Raw genomic sequence first — 17429 nt, forward strand, 5'->3', positions numbered from 1 at the left:
TGCTTCTTGGAAGACATTGCTCATCTGCTTCTCAGAGGTTAGAGATTATTTGCCTCTGAAGACCATACATTATTTCATATTGATTCTTCCATAAAACCCAAGAAAAGAGCTAAATTACCCAGCTCTAAGTCTGGGTGAATAAGAGATTGCCACAATTGAATCAACCACTACCAGTGATGGTCCCAGTAGAAAATGGGCAGACAAGTGCTAGTAACCCATGCTAAGTGTAAACAATGACTGGGTCTGTCTGGAATGTTGTGAAATTTCTGAGACATATTTGAATTACACCCAAGTTCATGGTACCTTTGACAGTGGGCTTCAGCTAAAATAGTCAAGTACAGAAGTAATTATTGCTCAGACCATGCTCAATTCTCATTACTTTTCTTTTTTATTAGCCAGTTTCATACTAACTGTTAAGACACATTGAATTCCTTTTGTTCACTTTCAGTTTGAAGTGCCTTCCTGTTGTTTGGTCCATTCTTTATTTCCAAACAGAATTCTTTCCTTCTCCTGCTCTCTTTGCTTGATTAAACTTTGATTTTATTATGACCACTTTGCGCAAGATAAAATGGTTATGACTTTTTATTGATTGTTTTTGCAACAAACACATCCTTAGTGGAATGTATATTTCAATTGCCATTAGTTGTGATTTGTAGGAACATCTGCTTTTAATAGGTTGGTGGTGTGCCAGGAGCACCATACCTAGATTTTCTAGGACTGGGAAAAAGGAAAATAGCAATTGTTTTTTTTTTTAACTGGATGTATATGTACCTAGAAACTGATTCTCAGATTGCAAACTTTCCATGATGGTGAACTGTTCCAATGGATGTCTACTTGATGTCTCTTGATTTCTCACTAAAGTAGGCTTTAGTTCTACTTTGCCACTACTCAAGAAAATGGATGTCTCTTGATTTCTCACTAAAGTAGGCTTTGCTGCCTGTTGGGCAAGAACAGCCAATGCAAAATATATTCCTTATTTTCCTAATCCAATTTCTATTCATTACTGTAGACCAGTGGTTCTCAACCTGTGGGTCCCTAGATGTTTTGGCCTTCAATTCCCAGAAATCCTAACAGCTGATAAATTTCTGGGAGTTGTAGGCCAAAACACCTGAGGACCCACAGGTTGAGAACCTCTACTCTAGACCCAACAGTGATCCCACAGGTTGAGTGGGATACTATGGGATAGTGAGACTTCATGAATGAAGATGCATCTATACCAGCCATAGGCAAACTTCAGTCCTCCAGATGTTTTGGACTTCAACTCCCACAATTCCTAACAGACAGAGTTGAAGTCCAAAACATCTGGAGGGCTGAAGTCGCCCATGCCTGATCTATAGTGTAGAATTAATGCAGTCGGACACCACTAAGTGCCATGGATCAATGCTGTGGGATCGTGAGATTTGCAGTTTGGTGAGGCATCAGCAATCTTGGGCAGAGAAGACTAAAGGTCTTGTAAAACTATAGTATCCATGCATTAATTCTACAGTGTGAGTGGTGGACCCCTAAGTTGCTAAATCGAAGTTCCGTTAAGTTGAGAAAAAAGACAGTGCCTGAATGAAAGGTAAGACACACAGGTTCTGCAGAACTGCCATAGCTATTATAACTTCCATCTTTTCAATAAGAAATCAAATTACTTAACATAATGTGTTTACATTTTCTGCAAAAAGTCTGCATGATCTGCAGAGTTGATATTCTTTATTCATGCTCCTTATAGTTGTGTTATTTTTTATGAATGTATACGATGCCTTAAAAGATCTGCTCATTCCTGCACCCTTTATTGTCCCCTCCTTTCCTCCTCAGCTTGCTGAGACAGGCGCAGGTATCAACTGCTTGGACTCCGTGTGTTGCTTCTCAAATGGGGAAACCGCATGCGCATCTCTTAGAAGAATGCTGGAACGAATAATGGGACGCTGCAGCCCGGCCCGGGTCAACAGGTGTGGAATTTCTCTCAATTGCCTTTGCTGCAGACGGTTCTCCTATAAACTGGAACAAGATGAACCGGCAGTTATAGATGTGTAGCAAAAGGCAGGAAAACGCTCCTCATAGGCACTGTTTTGGACCTGAAAAGAGCAGTTAATGTTGCTTTTTATGTGGGAGATTCCTTCTGACGGAGGGGAAGAACTGAAGTGTTTTCATGTTGCTATTTTTTCTTTTGTTCCAAAAATATGCTGCATTTTTATTATTCGTTTTTGATAAAGCCGCTGCCATGTGCCTATAGCAGCTTTGACATACACATGACGCTCTGCACGCGAACCAAGGCTCCCTTGTTCTTTGTAGCTGCCAGCCAATGGTCCACACCGGTGCCAATGAAGAGGGTAGCTTTTGCTCACACACAGCTTCATGTGTGTGCCAGAGCCCCACGTAACCTCAGTCCGCTTCTTTTCTTGTATCATGTAGATCTAGGTATATCAATAATGTCTTTCTGGTTTTGTTTGTCCTGTCCCTTAAAATCTAGTCTCTGTCCTGTCTTATATTCCTGATTTAGCTGCTTTGCCTTCACAAATGAGAAATCTGTGAAATCAAAAGGCTTGTTCCTCGTTTGTTCAATGTATGTCTGTTCACTAGTCATGCTGCAATTTCTGGTTCCAATGCTGCAAGGTTGTATTTTCACCCCTGATATATACTCCTGCTAGAGACGTTTACTTTTGGGAAGCTTACATTGTCCTTTGGCAGTGTGAAAATAAATATTTTTAAAATGTTGTGGAATAGAACTTTTTAATACTTGATTGGCAAAGAAGAAACCCACACAAACACTCTCAGAAGAAGCCTTGAAACATCCCAGACTTAGAATCCAGACTTTCCTTACTCATATTAGCATTGTATGCCATTCAGAAATACGCTATATGATTCATAAATAGTAGGTACCTGATATAGTTATGATTATGCAAAACCTGAGATGTACAAGAGGGGTGTGTTAATACAATATATACCCCTAAGTGATATGTTTATATCTAGCAGTGCCATAGTCTGTAGAACAGAGGAATCCTTGGTTCTCCGAACGTCAATATTCTACTATTACAACTATGATTTTTTTTTTTTAGTATTAGCTATGCTGTCAAGTAACATGTGGCATGCCATGTTTTAAAAAGAGATGTGGGAGGGGAGTTAGAAAATCAGCTTTTGCATTCTGAAGAATGTTATCACGGCCTGCTTGTTGCTTCAAACCAAACCAGGAAACTGCTTTCTCCACTTGTTAAGAAATCGCTAAAATAATTTTTCAAGGGACTTTTTCAAGCACTTTTTGCAAACAAGACCATAGCTGGAGAGGACAACAGTGCTTTCTTCAAAGAACTAGGAGTTTAGCACTTTGGCCCCATGTACAGTGCATTTAAGCACACTGAACTGCATTATCTGAGTCCACACTGACAATATAACGCAGTTTCAAACTGCATTACATAACAGTGTAGACGGGACCTAAGGAGATGTTTAGGTAGGAGGACAGGTGCAATATCCATGCCTTGTATTTTGGGATGTAATCCAAGGCAGTAGGGTTTCATTCTCAAGGTCTGTTTTTGGCTGAAGCATGACTAGTGACCACCATCAAGCTAAAAGTTGTGATTCTTTCAAATGATCTTGTCTTTAAAAGTGTCTGATTCCTTGTTCTGGTCTTGTTTTCTAATCAATTGATTGTTCTTTCTTGTGCTAATTTCCTCCCCCATGTTTCCTTTATCAGGTTGGTTTTTTTAAAACACACTTTTGTTAATCAAGTGTTTGGCTGCCTCTCAAGTTTTTGTTAAATTCCATAAAAAGGGAACTGTTACAAGACTTGATTTTTTAAAAGTAATAATAAATTTTGCTTTGTGTAGAAAGCAGGCATGATGTATAAAATAAAACATTTTACAAGATATTCTAAAAATGGGAAGATATTTTGATTGGTCTGATGATATTCCACCAACTGTAAATCTGCTTAAGCAGATTTTTACCCCTTGTTTTCCCCCCCTCTGATGTCAAAGAGCCTGTCGTTATGTTGAGTGAAATGTGTATCTGTTGCAAAGTTACCTGCTTGGAAGGGAAACTGCAGAAGTAGTGCTTTATGGCAAGGCTTCTTAAACTTTTCCACTCATTACCACTTATGGCCCAAGAAAGTTTGACGTAACTCCATATATATGGATCTATAAAATAGGTATAAAAACAAAACATTTGCTGATGGCACATCAACATTTGCAAAGCTTACTAATAATCAGGCTGATTTTCCTTTTTATGAAGTATAGCTGAAGCATCTCCTGCAGAATCTACTGTAAATCTTGCGCAACAGTTTCCTGTCTGTTTATAAAATAGTCTGTAAGTGGTATTCAGCAAACATTTAATGTTACCAAATTTTTGGGGACCCCAATATTGGCGAAAGGGACCCCATTTGGGATTGGGACCCACAGTTTCAGAAGGAGTGCTTTGTGGATCTGCAAGACTATTTCCATGATCCCTGGACCTTAGTGGAATATTGCACTAATAAGCTTTTCATGGGTGGAAAGCTGAGATAGATAGATAGATAGATAGATAGATAGATAGATAGATAGATAGATAGATGGATGGATGGATGGATGGATGGATGGATGGATGGATGGATGGATAGATAGATAGATAGATAGATAGATAGATAGATAGATAGATAGATAGCAAAGGATTTCTTTTTACTATATGGCAAATTTCAGTAGCCAATCATGAAAGGCCTTTAAAACAAGGATTTTCTACTTGTTCTAAAGGGCTTTTACCAACTTTTCAGTAGTGTGGTAGTGGATGGCCTGTGGCAGATCCTGGAAACTGAAAAGGGAAATAGTGTTGCCAGATGTGTCCACAGTAGGTCTGTACCAGTAGTGTCCAACCTTTGGTCCTCCAGGTGTTTGGGACTCCAACTCTCAGAAGCCTGGGCCAGCTTGTTGAATACTCAGGAATTCTGAGAGCTGAGGTCCATAACACTTGAAGGGCCAAAGGTGGGACTCCATTCATCTATATCATTTGGAAAACTAGGAGTATTTGCTGCCCTCCACTTCCAATGCAGGTAACATTGCAAGGGTACTTCAGACATCTGGCATCCAGAACAGAGAACAGGCTTTGACATCATCAGCATTCCCAAGTACAGCACTTTCCCTTAAGAATGACAGCAGTTCACTCCTTTGGAGGCAAACAAATAATGTTGAATTTGGGGGATCCATTGGGGTGGAGGCTAAATCTGGTCTTGGTGGGCCTCGGTTGCTGTATATCCTACCACATCCAGCCATGGCTTCTCCTTTTTGGTCTCACAAGAGTGCAGTCGAATCTTCAGAGCTAACTCGAATGATACTCTCCTTTTTTGGTTTTAATAAGAGAGCAGGTCACAAATATTTTTGCATGGTTCTTACAAAGGTAGGTATAATCTGCTTCATGCTCAACTTCAAGCAAAGATTCTGATTTCTTTCTGGTACATGTACAACTAGCATGATGTATGATTAAAGTCTCATATTTGACAGAATAGAAGAGCTTGTCTAGACATCATCACCTGATTTCATTCAAAGCAAATGCATAGACAGAAGTTGACTTGGTGTCACCCAAAGGAATGCAGCTTGGCATTTTCCTTAATTTCAAATTCTGCTAAACAGTTCGATTGGATCATGAACTTGAACAAAAAAGAAGGTTTCTTGGTGAAGGTTCTTGGCCCAAAATCAGTTTGTTTTAAAAAAACGAAACACTTAAAATTATGTGTCATGCTGAATTACAAAATGTTTACAATGACTTAAATGCACCAGGTAGTCTGGAACTGTAGTTCAGCTCTTCATCATGGACAAGCTAGAATTATTTCGTAACATGGCAGATGTTGTGATCTGCGTAGAGGTGCCACAGCACTGATATCGTACAGTTATCAGCCTTCAGTATTTCATCCCTAAAGCAGTCAGGATACTACAGAGTACCTTCAGAAAAATCACTTAAGAGTTGATCTTTATGAGACAACAAAGGTCTATTCCTGCCATAGACATGAATGAGGAAGCCATTATGGATTACACCCCTTAGGTACGCTTAGATAAGTCCCATTTTGCATTTGATTAGAATGATAATGGCTTAACCATTTTAAGCTACCCTTTATAGAAGTTGTATCTGTTGCTAAATAAAATACATTTTGTAGACCACCTCATTTGTGTCAGTTGTGTCTTGAGATAACTGGTAGCATCGGTTGAATCCCTGTGTTTCATCCATGTAACATTAGATAGTCTATATCTAAATATTCCCAGTGAAGTCAGACTTATTTGAAGTATAGATCTGAGTCACATGAAGACTTTAGTTCAAGTCCAGCATTGACCAAGGCTATTGATTTGTCCCTATAATCACAGATCCTGGATGTATTTCATGTCTCGAAATGGGTGTTCAAGGAAATTGTGTTACCATTCATACATTAACTGCGTTGATATTCTGTCAGATATGAGAGTTGGAATATGAAATCAGTGCCTGGTGAAATTTTAAACGGGAGTGCTTATTTTTCATCTAATCATGTTTAAATGCTTGGAGAAGAGGGAAAATTGAAATGTTACTTGAAATCCGCTTGCGTGCCTTAAAATAAAATTTCCAAATGAAATCCCAAGCTTTCACTGATTGCAAATGTAATGCATGGCTTTTTTTTTTTGAATCATCAAAACTATGTTGCTCATCTGTCTTCCATCAAGCTATTTTTCATTGCATCTGTCACACAAGTGTTCATGTTGGTTCTCACAGTATTAAACCATATACATTATAACAGTTTGCTCTGTGGATTTTAGAAGGAATGAATAAGCTGATACTTACGTTGGAACTGTTCCAGTTCCAAATATTTGCTTTCCTGAGTAGCAACTGTGTTCATTTGCACCCTTCTTCTAAACTTCAGTGGCACAATCCATTGTTTTCAATGTGTGTAAATAACCCAGAATACAGAGCGTCAGTCTTTCTTCTATGAGAAGAACATGTTCTATATCCATTGGAGGGTGGCCCTTTATAGGTTTGTTAAGCAGCATAGAGGAAACAAAAATGTCTGCACATACTGAGTTTCTGGATCACAGCCATTGTATGAAAGCAAGCCCTGTTCATGTATGTAAACAGTACTTCCATATTATACCAGTCTGACAGTTGACTCTTCTGAACATGTACATGAAACCAAGCAAGAAGTTTCCATGTATTGTCGAAGGCTTTCATGGCTGGAATTACTAGGTTCTTGTGGGGTTTTTTTGGGCTATAGGGCCATGTTCTAGAGGCATTTCTCCTGACGTTTTGCCTGCATCTATGGCAAGCATCCTCAGAGGTAGTGAGGTCTGTTGGAAATAGGACTATGGGTTTATATATCTGTGGAATGGCTGGGGTGGGGCAAAGGGCTCTTCTCTGCTAGAGCTAGGTGTGAATGTTTCAACTGACCACCTTCATTAGCATTTGAAGGCCTGCCTGAGTCTGGGAAAATCTTTTGTTGAGAGGTGTTGGACCACACCAACAACCACCATGTCAGACTACACAGAGAAGCCATTGAAATCCACAAGCATGTGGACAATTTCAACAGAAAGGAAGAGACCATGAAAATAAACAAAATCTGGCTACCAGTATTAAAAAAAACAACCAGGCACATCTTAACACCTCTCAACAAAAGATTTTCCCAGGCTCAGGCAGGCCTTCAAATGCTAATGAAGGTGGTCATTTGAAACATTCACAACTAGCTCCAGCAGAGAAGAGCTCTTTGCCCCACCCCAGCCATTCCACAGATATATAAACCCATTGTCCTATTTCCAACAGACCTCACTACCTCTGAGGATGCTTGCCATAGATGCAGGCGAAACGTCAGGAGAAATGCCTCTAGAACATGGCCCTATAGCCCGAAAAAACCCACAAGAACCTAAGAAGTTTCCAGTTTCTCTTGTAGGATCTGAGATTTTTCTGTATATAGTGACCCCTTGGTATCCACTCTGAGTTAGTTCCAGGACCCACCATGGGTACTAAATATATGGATACTCATGTCCATAAGCAATGGCATAGTAAAAAAGTATCCCTCACATATAATGACAAAATCAAAGTTTGCTTTTTGGAATTCAAAAAAAATATTTGAAAGAGATAGTTGGATTTGTAAAAACAGAATCCATGGTTATGGAGAACCAACTATATCTGGGCATATTTATGATATCTCAAAGGACATTGGATAATGCTCAGGATGGTTAAATTGAGTATATCAGAAAATAGATATCTGGATTAGTCCCTTTTGGGAGTTCATTTTAAAATCATTTTTAGATTTTTTTTCCAAAAAAAATTAAGCCAATTTCACGTTACCAGTCAGCAAAATTGTTTTCTTATTGTTACTTTAGATCATGGAGCACTTCGGAGCCCTTCTATACCAACGACAGAAGCATCTTAACGCTGTCTTCATTGGACTCAGTTACATGTTGAGACTTTTCTCATTGTCTTTTGGGGGAAAAAAACTGATCCTAAGTTATAAATAATTTTAGCCCATCTTCTGTGACTATTTCCCTTCAACCAATTCCCCAATAATGCCAGAGAAGATTTTGAAAAATCGTGTTTCCTCTGAGTTACATGCTGACCACTTGGGTGAATAGTTAACATTTCCATTGAATGCCATCACAAAGCAATGACTGGATAGCTGTTCCAAAAGACAAATGGTCGTCTTTTTAGAAGGCTGGAGCTCTTCATTTGCAAGAAATTGTTCTAGAAAGGCCTTTCATTGAATCTGTAATCTAATTATGATGTTTCAATTGAGCAATTCGTTTCCTACAATCACCTTTGTTCAAAATGATATATCCTTTAAAAACAGCAGCCTTGAATTATTCTTCAGTTCAATCAACACAAATATATTGTCACTCCTTTGGTTTTCTATCTTCTCTGTAAATTGGGGTCTGAATATCCCCTTTCATGTCTTTGTTAGCTAACCTTGGAATGTTTTGAACATGGAAAATGGCAGTGAAAATCTCTGGCCTGTAACCTTGCTCCCCAGACACACATGATTCTGTTCAGTGTGTGTGGGGGTGCTTTTTTGTCTCTGATTTTGCTCAGTGTGCTATTTATTTAGTCATATTATGTTCCTGGGGAGGGTAATTAAAGATCATTTAGTCTCCCAGATTTTGCAGGGGCTGCAAAAGTAATGGCAGCACTTGTGAGCTTCCTGCAGGCAATGCATGCAGTTGTCCTCAGTCAAGACAAGGTGCCAAACATGTCATGAGAGATGCTAGACAGCTAGCAAAAGATGATGCGTAACGTGACATCATCCATTCGGTTTTCCCTCCCCAGCTCAATTTGCATGGCTGCTTTTTGCAAAAGGGTTGGGAAATTGTCGAAGGCTTTCATGGCCGGAATCACTGGGTTGTTGTAGGTTTTTTCAGGCTATATGGCTATGTTCTAGAGGCATTTTCTCTTGACATTTCGCCTGCATCTATGGCAAGCATCCTCAGAGGTAGTGAGGTCTGTTGGAACTAGGAAAAAGGGTTTATATATCTCTGGAATGACCAGGGTGGGACAAAAAACTCTTGTCTGTTGGAGCTAGGTGGAGCAATCTTTTGTTGAGAGGTGATTAGATGTCCTTGTTTGTTTCCTCTCTGTTGTTGTGCTGTTCTAATTTTAGAGTTTTTTAATACTGGTAGCCAGATTTTCATGGTTTCCTCCTTTCTGTTGAAATTGTCCAGGCAGATTGCTCCAGGCACTGCCAGGCAATCAAATGCTAATCAAGGTGGTCAGTTGAAACATTCACACCTAGCTCCAACAGACAAGAGTTCTTTGTCCCACCCTGGTCATTCCACAGATATATAAACCCTTTTTCCTAGTTCCAGCAGACCTCACAACCTCTGAGGATGCTTGCCATAGATGCAGGAGAAACGTCAGGAGAAAATGCCTCTCAAACATGGCCATATAGCCCAAAAAAACCTACAACAACTCGGTTGGGAAACTGTTCCCGCAGACATTATTGGCATGAAATGTCCTTATCTTGCTTGAATACTTGGCTCAGGAGACCTTTCCATCGTGATGTTTTGAGGGCAGTTTATCCATGTGCGTGGTTACCTCTCAAAATGGGAAAGGGCTTGGAAACCCACCCCAAATATTGCAATCACTTGAATTGAACTGTTGACTTGTAGACTGTAACGTGTTTAAGCCTGCAAGTTCACCAAGTCTTTGCAGAATATCCAAAGACAACCAGATCCTGTCCAATCTTTGAAGCAAAGCTGAGTCAGCCCTGGTTAGTACTGGATCATCAACAAATACCAGGTGAAGTAGGCTATATTTAACAAGAAGGAACTGACAAAAACACCTCTGGATATTCATAGAATCTTAGAGTTGGAAAGAGACCACAAGGGCCATCCAGTCCAACCCCTTGCCATGCAGGAAAAGCACAGTCAAAGCACTTCTGACAGATGGCCATCCAAACTTTGTTTAAATCCTAGTGGTCACCATAAGTCAACAGATGACTTGAAGGCACATACACAAACAGGCTTGCAGCACTCTGGTGCAGTTCCCATTCATTTCACTGAAATGGGCAAACAAGTCGTGTGTTCAGATCTTTAATGTTTCCATTGCCTTCATTTCCCTTATTCAGAGCGATCCATACCGTAAGCATCATAAGTCACTACTTCATATCCATCGTTGCCATTTCAGTTTGTCATTTCATGTTATCAAGCAAATTTATTAGAAGAGCTATTGAACTGTCTAAAAAAAATCGAACTCCAAGCATTTATTAAAATCCATATTGTACATTTATTTTGTTGCTCCTTGAAGAGGTAAAACTTAAGTATTTTTGTCCACAGATTCGTAGTTCTGATTTGAAGATAAATTGACCTACGTTTTCTTCAAACTTCCCGTTTGTTCCCCCTCTCTTTCCTCCCCTTCTCAGTGTGTGTAAGGGTACAGAAGAAGCATGCATTTAAACAAATACAGGCGGAGTATAAGAATTCATCTGTCCAAGCCAGGTATAATTGTCTAAGAAAAGCCAAGCAAATTGAAGATTTTATTACATTTGTTCCATCTCTTTGTGCATGTTAAACAGGACTTGGGTCAAACGGAAGCAGAGCTAATACATTTTGCATCAGACCACAAATACTGTTATAATTTCATTTTTTTAAAAACATAGAATAACCTCTCTGTATTTTGGTGACCTGTTATGTTTTGTCGTTAAGTTAATTCATAGGCAGAAGTGTGCCGAAGGCAAAGCGAAGAAATCATAGGAACTCAGTGTAAAATTATATGAGATAAGCCAAAAAAAGAAGAACAAATGATTTTCCTGCAGGATTGTTTTCAGATTTGGGATGAATTCTATAAATCAAGCCAATTTGTACTGTGCTTCCTGAACTGAATATATACCATGAAATCCCTTGTTCAAGTATAACAGTTTATGAGTTGAATGATATGGTCAATGATTCTAAATCAGTGGTTCCCAACCTGTGGTCCATGGACCACCGGTGGTCTCCAAGAACGAAAATATGGTCCACAGCCTCACCATTACTATACTGTTGCCTCGAAACCACATGGCAACGAGAGCGACTCGTCTCGTGAAACCCTCTTATAGTGCCAAGGCAACGGAGATGTTTGGAGGGGAGAGGCTGACTACCCACGAAAGATTACTATTACCACATCAGCTCTAGATGATTAAATATGGTTTTCTGTGGGCAAGTAGATGGTGATTACTGGATGGCATATGCTCTGTATCAGAAACTTGAACTGATGTGGTCTATCCAATGCAATTTTCTGAATTAGCACCCCAAATAACCAAACCAAATCAAAAGTTGACAAACTGATTCGTAACCCTTTCTGTACTAAGGTTGGAGAGTGGTCCCTGGTCACAAAAAGGTTTGGAACCACTGTTATAAATCATGTGTTCTCCAGATGTTTTGGACTCTTATCTCCAAGAAATCCCATTCATCGTGGCCAAGGTTTTAGGATTCTGTGAGCAGGAGTTGAAAACCAAAGTTAAAAACCATTCTCCTAGGTGATATCTTCATGTCTCAGGACTTATTGGTTCTGATATACTCACGTCTGATCTGTTTGTAATTCCAATCTGCATCTACCCAAATTTGTAGCAGCCTCATTCTTATTGTGGTATGGTCATACATTGCATACAGTCTGTAATATGCATCCCACTCTTTTATGTGTTGGTTTTGGATAATTTTTAGTTCCCTTTTTAAAGCTTAAGGTCCCTTTGTTTTCAGTGTGCCATAGGAATTGTTCAGGTTTCACAAATTGTTCCCCAGGACAAGAGTTAAAACTATTATTTGGACTGAAGCTGCTTGGAGGAAAACGGAACCTCATCTGTCTCCAGATTAAACAAAATGCCCAAAGAAAGTAATTTTCAAAGACTAATTGCGCAAGGAATCTGTTTACAGTACCTCTTGGGATGATTACAGTGATCAAATGTGCTCATTTCATTTGTTATCTGGCTTCCATCTATTGTCTTTACTGCTACAAAATGTGCAATGGTCGTAACTGGGAAATAAAAGGGCAAATATACAAGGAGGAGCTCTGTAAAACAAGGGACAGGTCATACCTACGGGCTCATTGCTCTCCCCATTTTAGGTTTGACCACTTTCAAGGCTGCAATCCTCATAAAATGGACTTGTACCAGAGAGGGGTCATTCTTTCAAATTTGTTTCTGTTCCATTGATGTTGTTTTCATTCATTTCTCTATGTCTACCTTTTTTCAACATTATGGGTGGCTTCCGATTACTTACCTAGGCATTGTCTGAGAAGTTGCTTAATTTGGTGTTAAGTGCTCACTATTATTTCAGCAATTGATGCTTACTGAGGAAGAGGAGCATGTGAGCTGGAAAGCATTGTTGACGTCTGATATTTCTTTTGCTCCAGTCGCTTTGTTATGCAAGCTGAACTTCAATGCATACAGACAGGGCATCACACTGAAATCCATGGGACAGCCCTCTCATTATTCAGAATTATACCCATAGCTATTAGGGCCGCAGTCTCCCCAGATTTCTGACTCAAAGGCATCTGATTTGGTGTCGTATCTGTGATAGCTTCATGGTGGAGCTCATGCTGAACATGTCAGAAGCCTTCTGCCCTTGCTAATCTGGGAAAGGCTGCCAGATGAAATTCTGGACATACTGCTAGTCAATATCAACAATATCAACAATACCAAGCCAGGTAGGCCAACCAATGTGTCAGACAGACCTCTGAGACATTGCAGTATATTGACATGGCTACCACTCAAAAGTCATTCAGGATTGTAATTTGGTCTAAGTACAAGGGATTCTAAAGAGAACAAGAGCTCCCAAGGTTTCTTTGGAGAAAATGAAGCCTGTAAAGCCAGTGTAAATATAGAGGGACCTGTACCTTATCCAAACTTTATATCCCATTTTTGGTAGATGTATATGGTTGGAATTGGATCTAGAACACAGGCCAAGCCTAGACTAACATGAGCCACATCCCAAAGACAGCCAGCTCTTTAAGATGTTTGCTTTGCTTCCTAAGTTGTTTCTTTAGTGAATGCACTTTATGTGCATGACAGATGATTAAAAATAAGCTGATAGTGGAAGCTAAAATAATGCAACGATACTTGGAAAGATGGAGTAAAAAAAATCCAAAGCCACCCCATGATCCTGATCTGGAGATGGATGATCAGACTTAAGGTTCTTGTGCTGTCCCACCTTTACCTAGGCATAGGTTTTACTGAAGATAATTTTATTTACTGCAAGGAAAACAAGTCTCATTTATGCTGCAATTAAGCTAATTTCACTGTATTAGAGATAAAGTAGGGTATAAATAAATAAAGAAATAATATAATTATAGTGGGCCCTCCGCTTTTGTGGGGGATAGGACTCCTTGAAAGTAGGAAAACACAAAAAATACTTTTAAAACTTGAAATAACATCTCTGAAATGCTAGATCTTGCAAGGCAACACTATGACCTAGAGATTCCTAGAAAGAGAACATAAACTCATGAATAATCAAATCCACAAACATTAAACCGACAAATATGGAGGGCTGACTAGTGAAAATTGTTCATACTCACTGTTTCCAGAATGATTTGTCATTGTTTCATAGGAGTCTTTTATTTTTGATGTGTGGGATAAAAGATGTTCACACTCCTGAGAAATGTATTTTTATTTTTGAGTCTGGGTTTCTGATAGAAGTGACGTGATTCTTGCTATACCAAAGACACTTTATAAAACCTGGTTAGTTTAAAGTCCTGTTGGTTGTTTCGTCCGTGTGAAGAAAGCCATCTTAAATGCCTGTTCCAAACAACAACAAGGGCCAGATCCCTGCTTTCAAGCTTCATAAAAGAGTCCGAATGGTAGCCTTGCAAGGAACAAGGAATGCGCCCCACCTGAGGCGCATTCTCAAACTCGGGAGAATTAGACATTCAAGCAGAGCAATAATTGGCACCAAGGAGTCTTGACCGCTGGCACTGTGGCTGCCCCTGCCACCCTTTTTAGACCCTCTGTGATGACCGAATTTCATAGAGTGTGCTTACTGTATTGCTTTGTCAATAAGTTGTTCTACAGAAGTTTATGGAAATTATATTTATTGAATAAAACTTTGGACTTTTAACAGCTTCTTGGCTTCTCATTGCTGTGCAGCTGAATAGTGGGTGTTGTGTGAAATTTTGGCCAATTTCTGAAAGCAAGGAGTATCTTCTTGGTTCCGCCAATGAGGTAGAAGACATCCCTTGAGATAACTGGAAAACTGTAACTTCTGTCAGAGTCCACCCTTATTAGGTGAGCAGATCCTAGAACAGCAATCACAAACAATATCTGAGTGCTGGACTGGATCCCCATCTCCAATCTGGGGGCACAACTATCACATGCAAGGTTATGTTCCTGGATATTCCCAGTTGGAATATGAATAGCAAAGAAAATATCTGCAGATATTAATTAAAGTGGAATCATCATGCCATATTGGTAGGTAAAGGCCGTAGAGCTCTACCCAGAAAATAAATGTGGCCAAATATGGCAAGGTATTCGGCTATGCAGATTTGTGCAAAACACCTTTGCACACATACACATACTTGCTCAAAACAAGCAGAAAAGACCATCTTTAAGGCTCTCGTGTGCAAGCAAGGATTTATATTCCTACTCTGAAGTTCACCAGTCAGATGCCCTTATTTTTGTTTTTCTTTCTTTCTTGTGGTGTTGTTATGCCAACAGATCTGGACCCTGTTCATCAGAATGAATCAACTGAGAATTGAGAAGGGTTTTGCCTCCACTGGCAATGGTTCCAAGATCAGCCTCACTTGGCTGATCTTCAATCCTGGAGAAGGACAGAAAACCATTAGTAAGGGCAGAGCTTCTGTCAGGAAAGAGGGCGATGCTACTCAAGTCAAAGGAGAACTACATATGACTTGCAACTGGTCCAGAATATTATTTGACATTGTTTCATTTCTAGGAAGAGCATGCAGCCATCCCTTGGGATCCTCAAAATAACTAGTGGATGAAGCCAGATGGAAATAAACACAGCACTGAACACATCTGACACCAATAAAGCAAATTGAAACCTCTGTGAGTGAGCATATGTGCTCGCAGACATATATTAAGAAGTTAGGATATGCTGGACTTCTTGTATCATTACCCTGCTGAGCAAAAGGTCTTCCCAAATGAACTTCCCTCCTCCTCCTTGTCACCAGATTCCTAAGGGGACATCATGTGTGAATAATCTAATAGGAATCCTATGCTCATTGAGGGATAAACTATATTCAGATGCATGTGGGTTGAATTGCTACCTCAGGGGCATTGCCTTCATGACTAAATGTATACCTCACATGTTATATCTAAAGGTATTCTATGGGTATAAGCATGTCTTTTCTGATGACAGTCACTATGAGGCCATTGCTGGTTCCAGATACCTGAATGCACAAGACTCATCCGGAGGCATCAATGGCACTTTGCTTCAGTTTACTTTGTTTGTGTGGCTTCAGCCTTGGAGATAAACCCCAGATCTATAATTTCATAGTATGTGAAATATTCTGAAACTGAAATATATGTGAGAGGAAGCCACAGGGAGGAGGGAGCAAGCTTGTTTTCTGCTTCCTTGGAGATTAGGACGTGGAACAATGGCTTCAAACTACAAGAGAGGAGATTCCATCTGAACACAAGGAAGAACTTCCTGACTGTGAGAGCCATTCAGCAGTGGAACTCACTGCCCCGGAGTGTGGTGGAGGCTCCTTCTTTAGAAGCTTTTAAACAGAGGCTGGATGGCCATCTGTCAGGGGTGATTTGAATGCAATATTCCTGCTTCTTGGCAGGGGGTTGGACTGGATGGCCCATGAGGTCTCTTCCAACTCTTTGATTCTATGATTCTATGACCTTCACATCTTGCTCAAGAAATGGTCTACACGAATTTGTGCTTACATCTTTAAAACAGATGACAAATGAGAAAAGTTTAAGTTTTAGACAACTTTCAGAAAAGTGTCATAGAACTGTTTTTGAGGAAATAATTTTTTTCAGAGGCCAACGTGAATTCTGTTGTCAGTTCTACCTAAAGTAAGCCCATTGAAAAAATGGGATGTACCTATGTACAAACTGAATGGGTCTACTCCAATTGAGACTAAAGAACAGGATTCCAGCTGTCATAGGCTGCAAGATTTAGACTGGCTGTCATAAGCCAAGGCCAGCTTTAGCACAATAGGTGAATCATCAGCTACAGTTGCAGTAAATCTTGTCAACCAAAAGGTTGACAGTTCAAAGCCAGGTCAGGGCGAGCTCCAGACCTTTAGCACAGCTCTTTGCCCATCTAGCAGATCAAAAACAGCAATGTGAGTAGATTAATAAGAACTGCATTAAGTGGGGGAGGTATTTTAGGCATGGGATTTCAGAGGAAAGTTTACAAAAAAAGCTGTTCGGCAAGGAGATGGAGCGACAGCACCTCCCTGTGGCCAGAACCGAGCACAGCCTCCAACAGATTTTTTTTTTTGTCGTGTCAGGAGCGACTTGAGAAACTGCAAGTTGCTTATGGTGTGAGAGACTTGGCCGTCTGCAAGGACGTTGCCCAGGCGACGCCCGGATGATTTGATGTTTTTATCATCCCTGTGGGAGGCTTCCCTCATGTTCCCGCATGAGGAGCTGGAGCTGATAGAGGGAGTTCATCCGGCTCTCCTGGAATTCGAACCTGTGACCTGTTGGTCTTCAGTCCTGCCAGCACAGGGGTTTAACCCACTGCGCCACCGGGGGCTCCTGCCTCCAACAGATGCCAAATGGTGAGAAAAAGTCTATATATACCTCTATCTGTTGTCTGTCTTGTCATTGTATAATCGGAATATTTGCCATATATGTGTTCTGTGATCTGCCCTGAGTCCACTTTGGGGTGAGAAGGGCAGAATATAAGTATTGTAAACAAACAAACAAGCCATGTTCCCTGCTCACCCTCCTTTCATAAAATAAGGCACTCAAAATCAACTAGGAAAGAGACCCGTCCCACCATGCCATGTAGTTCACAAACTCTCTCATCACTGACCTTGCCGTGATCCCCTAAAAATAAAACACATACTCATAAATGAAATAATTCATGAGAAAG

At 40.1% G+C, this 17429-nt stretch overlaps 1 protein-coding gene across 7 annotated transcripts in view; it reads left to right on the top strand.

The window, feature by feature from the left end:
• Positions 1–14471, top strand: part of ATP11B (ATPase phospholipid transporting 11B (putative)) — a 99495-nt gene extending 85024 nt beyond the window's left edge. For 3 of the 7 annotated variants that reach the window (XM_060767449.2, XM_060767444.2, XM_060767447.2), the window contains 2 exons: positions 1801–1934; positions 8280–8383. In XM_060767449.2, the coding sequence (XP_060623432.2) occupies positions 1801–1903 (103 nt within the window). In that variant the 3' untranslated portion in view covers positions 1904–1934; positions 8280–8383. Of the gene's footprint in view, positions 1–1800; positions 6542–8279; positions 8384–10807 lie in introns of those variants that run through there. The other 4 variants (XM_060767448.2, XM_060767451.2, XM_060767443.2 and 1 more) reach the window with 2 other exon arrangements.
• Positions 14472–17429: the final 2958 nt, after the last annotated feature.

Source organism: Anolis sagrei, chromosome 3, assembly GCF_037176765.1.
Source record: "Anolis sagrei isolate rAnoSag1 chromosome 3, rAnoSag1.mat, whole genome shotgun sequence".
NCBI lineage: Eukaryota > Metazoa > Chordata > Lepidosauria > Squamata > Dactyloidae > Anolis > Anolis sagrei.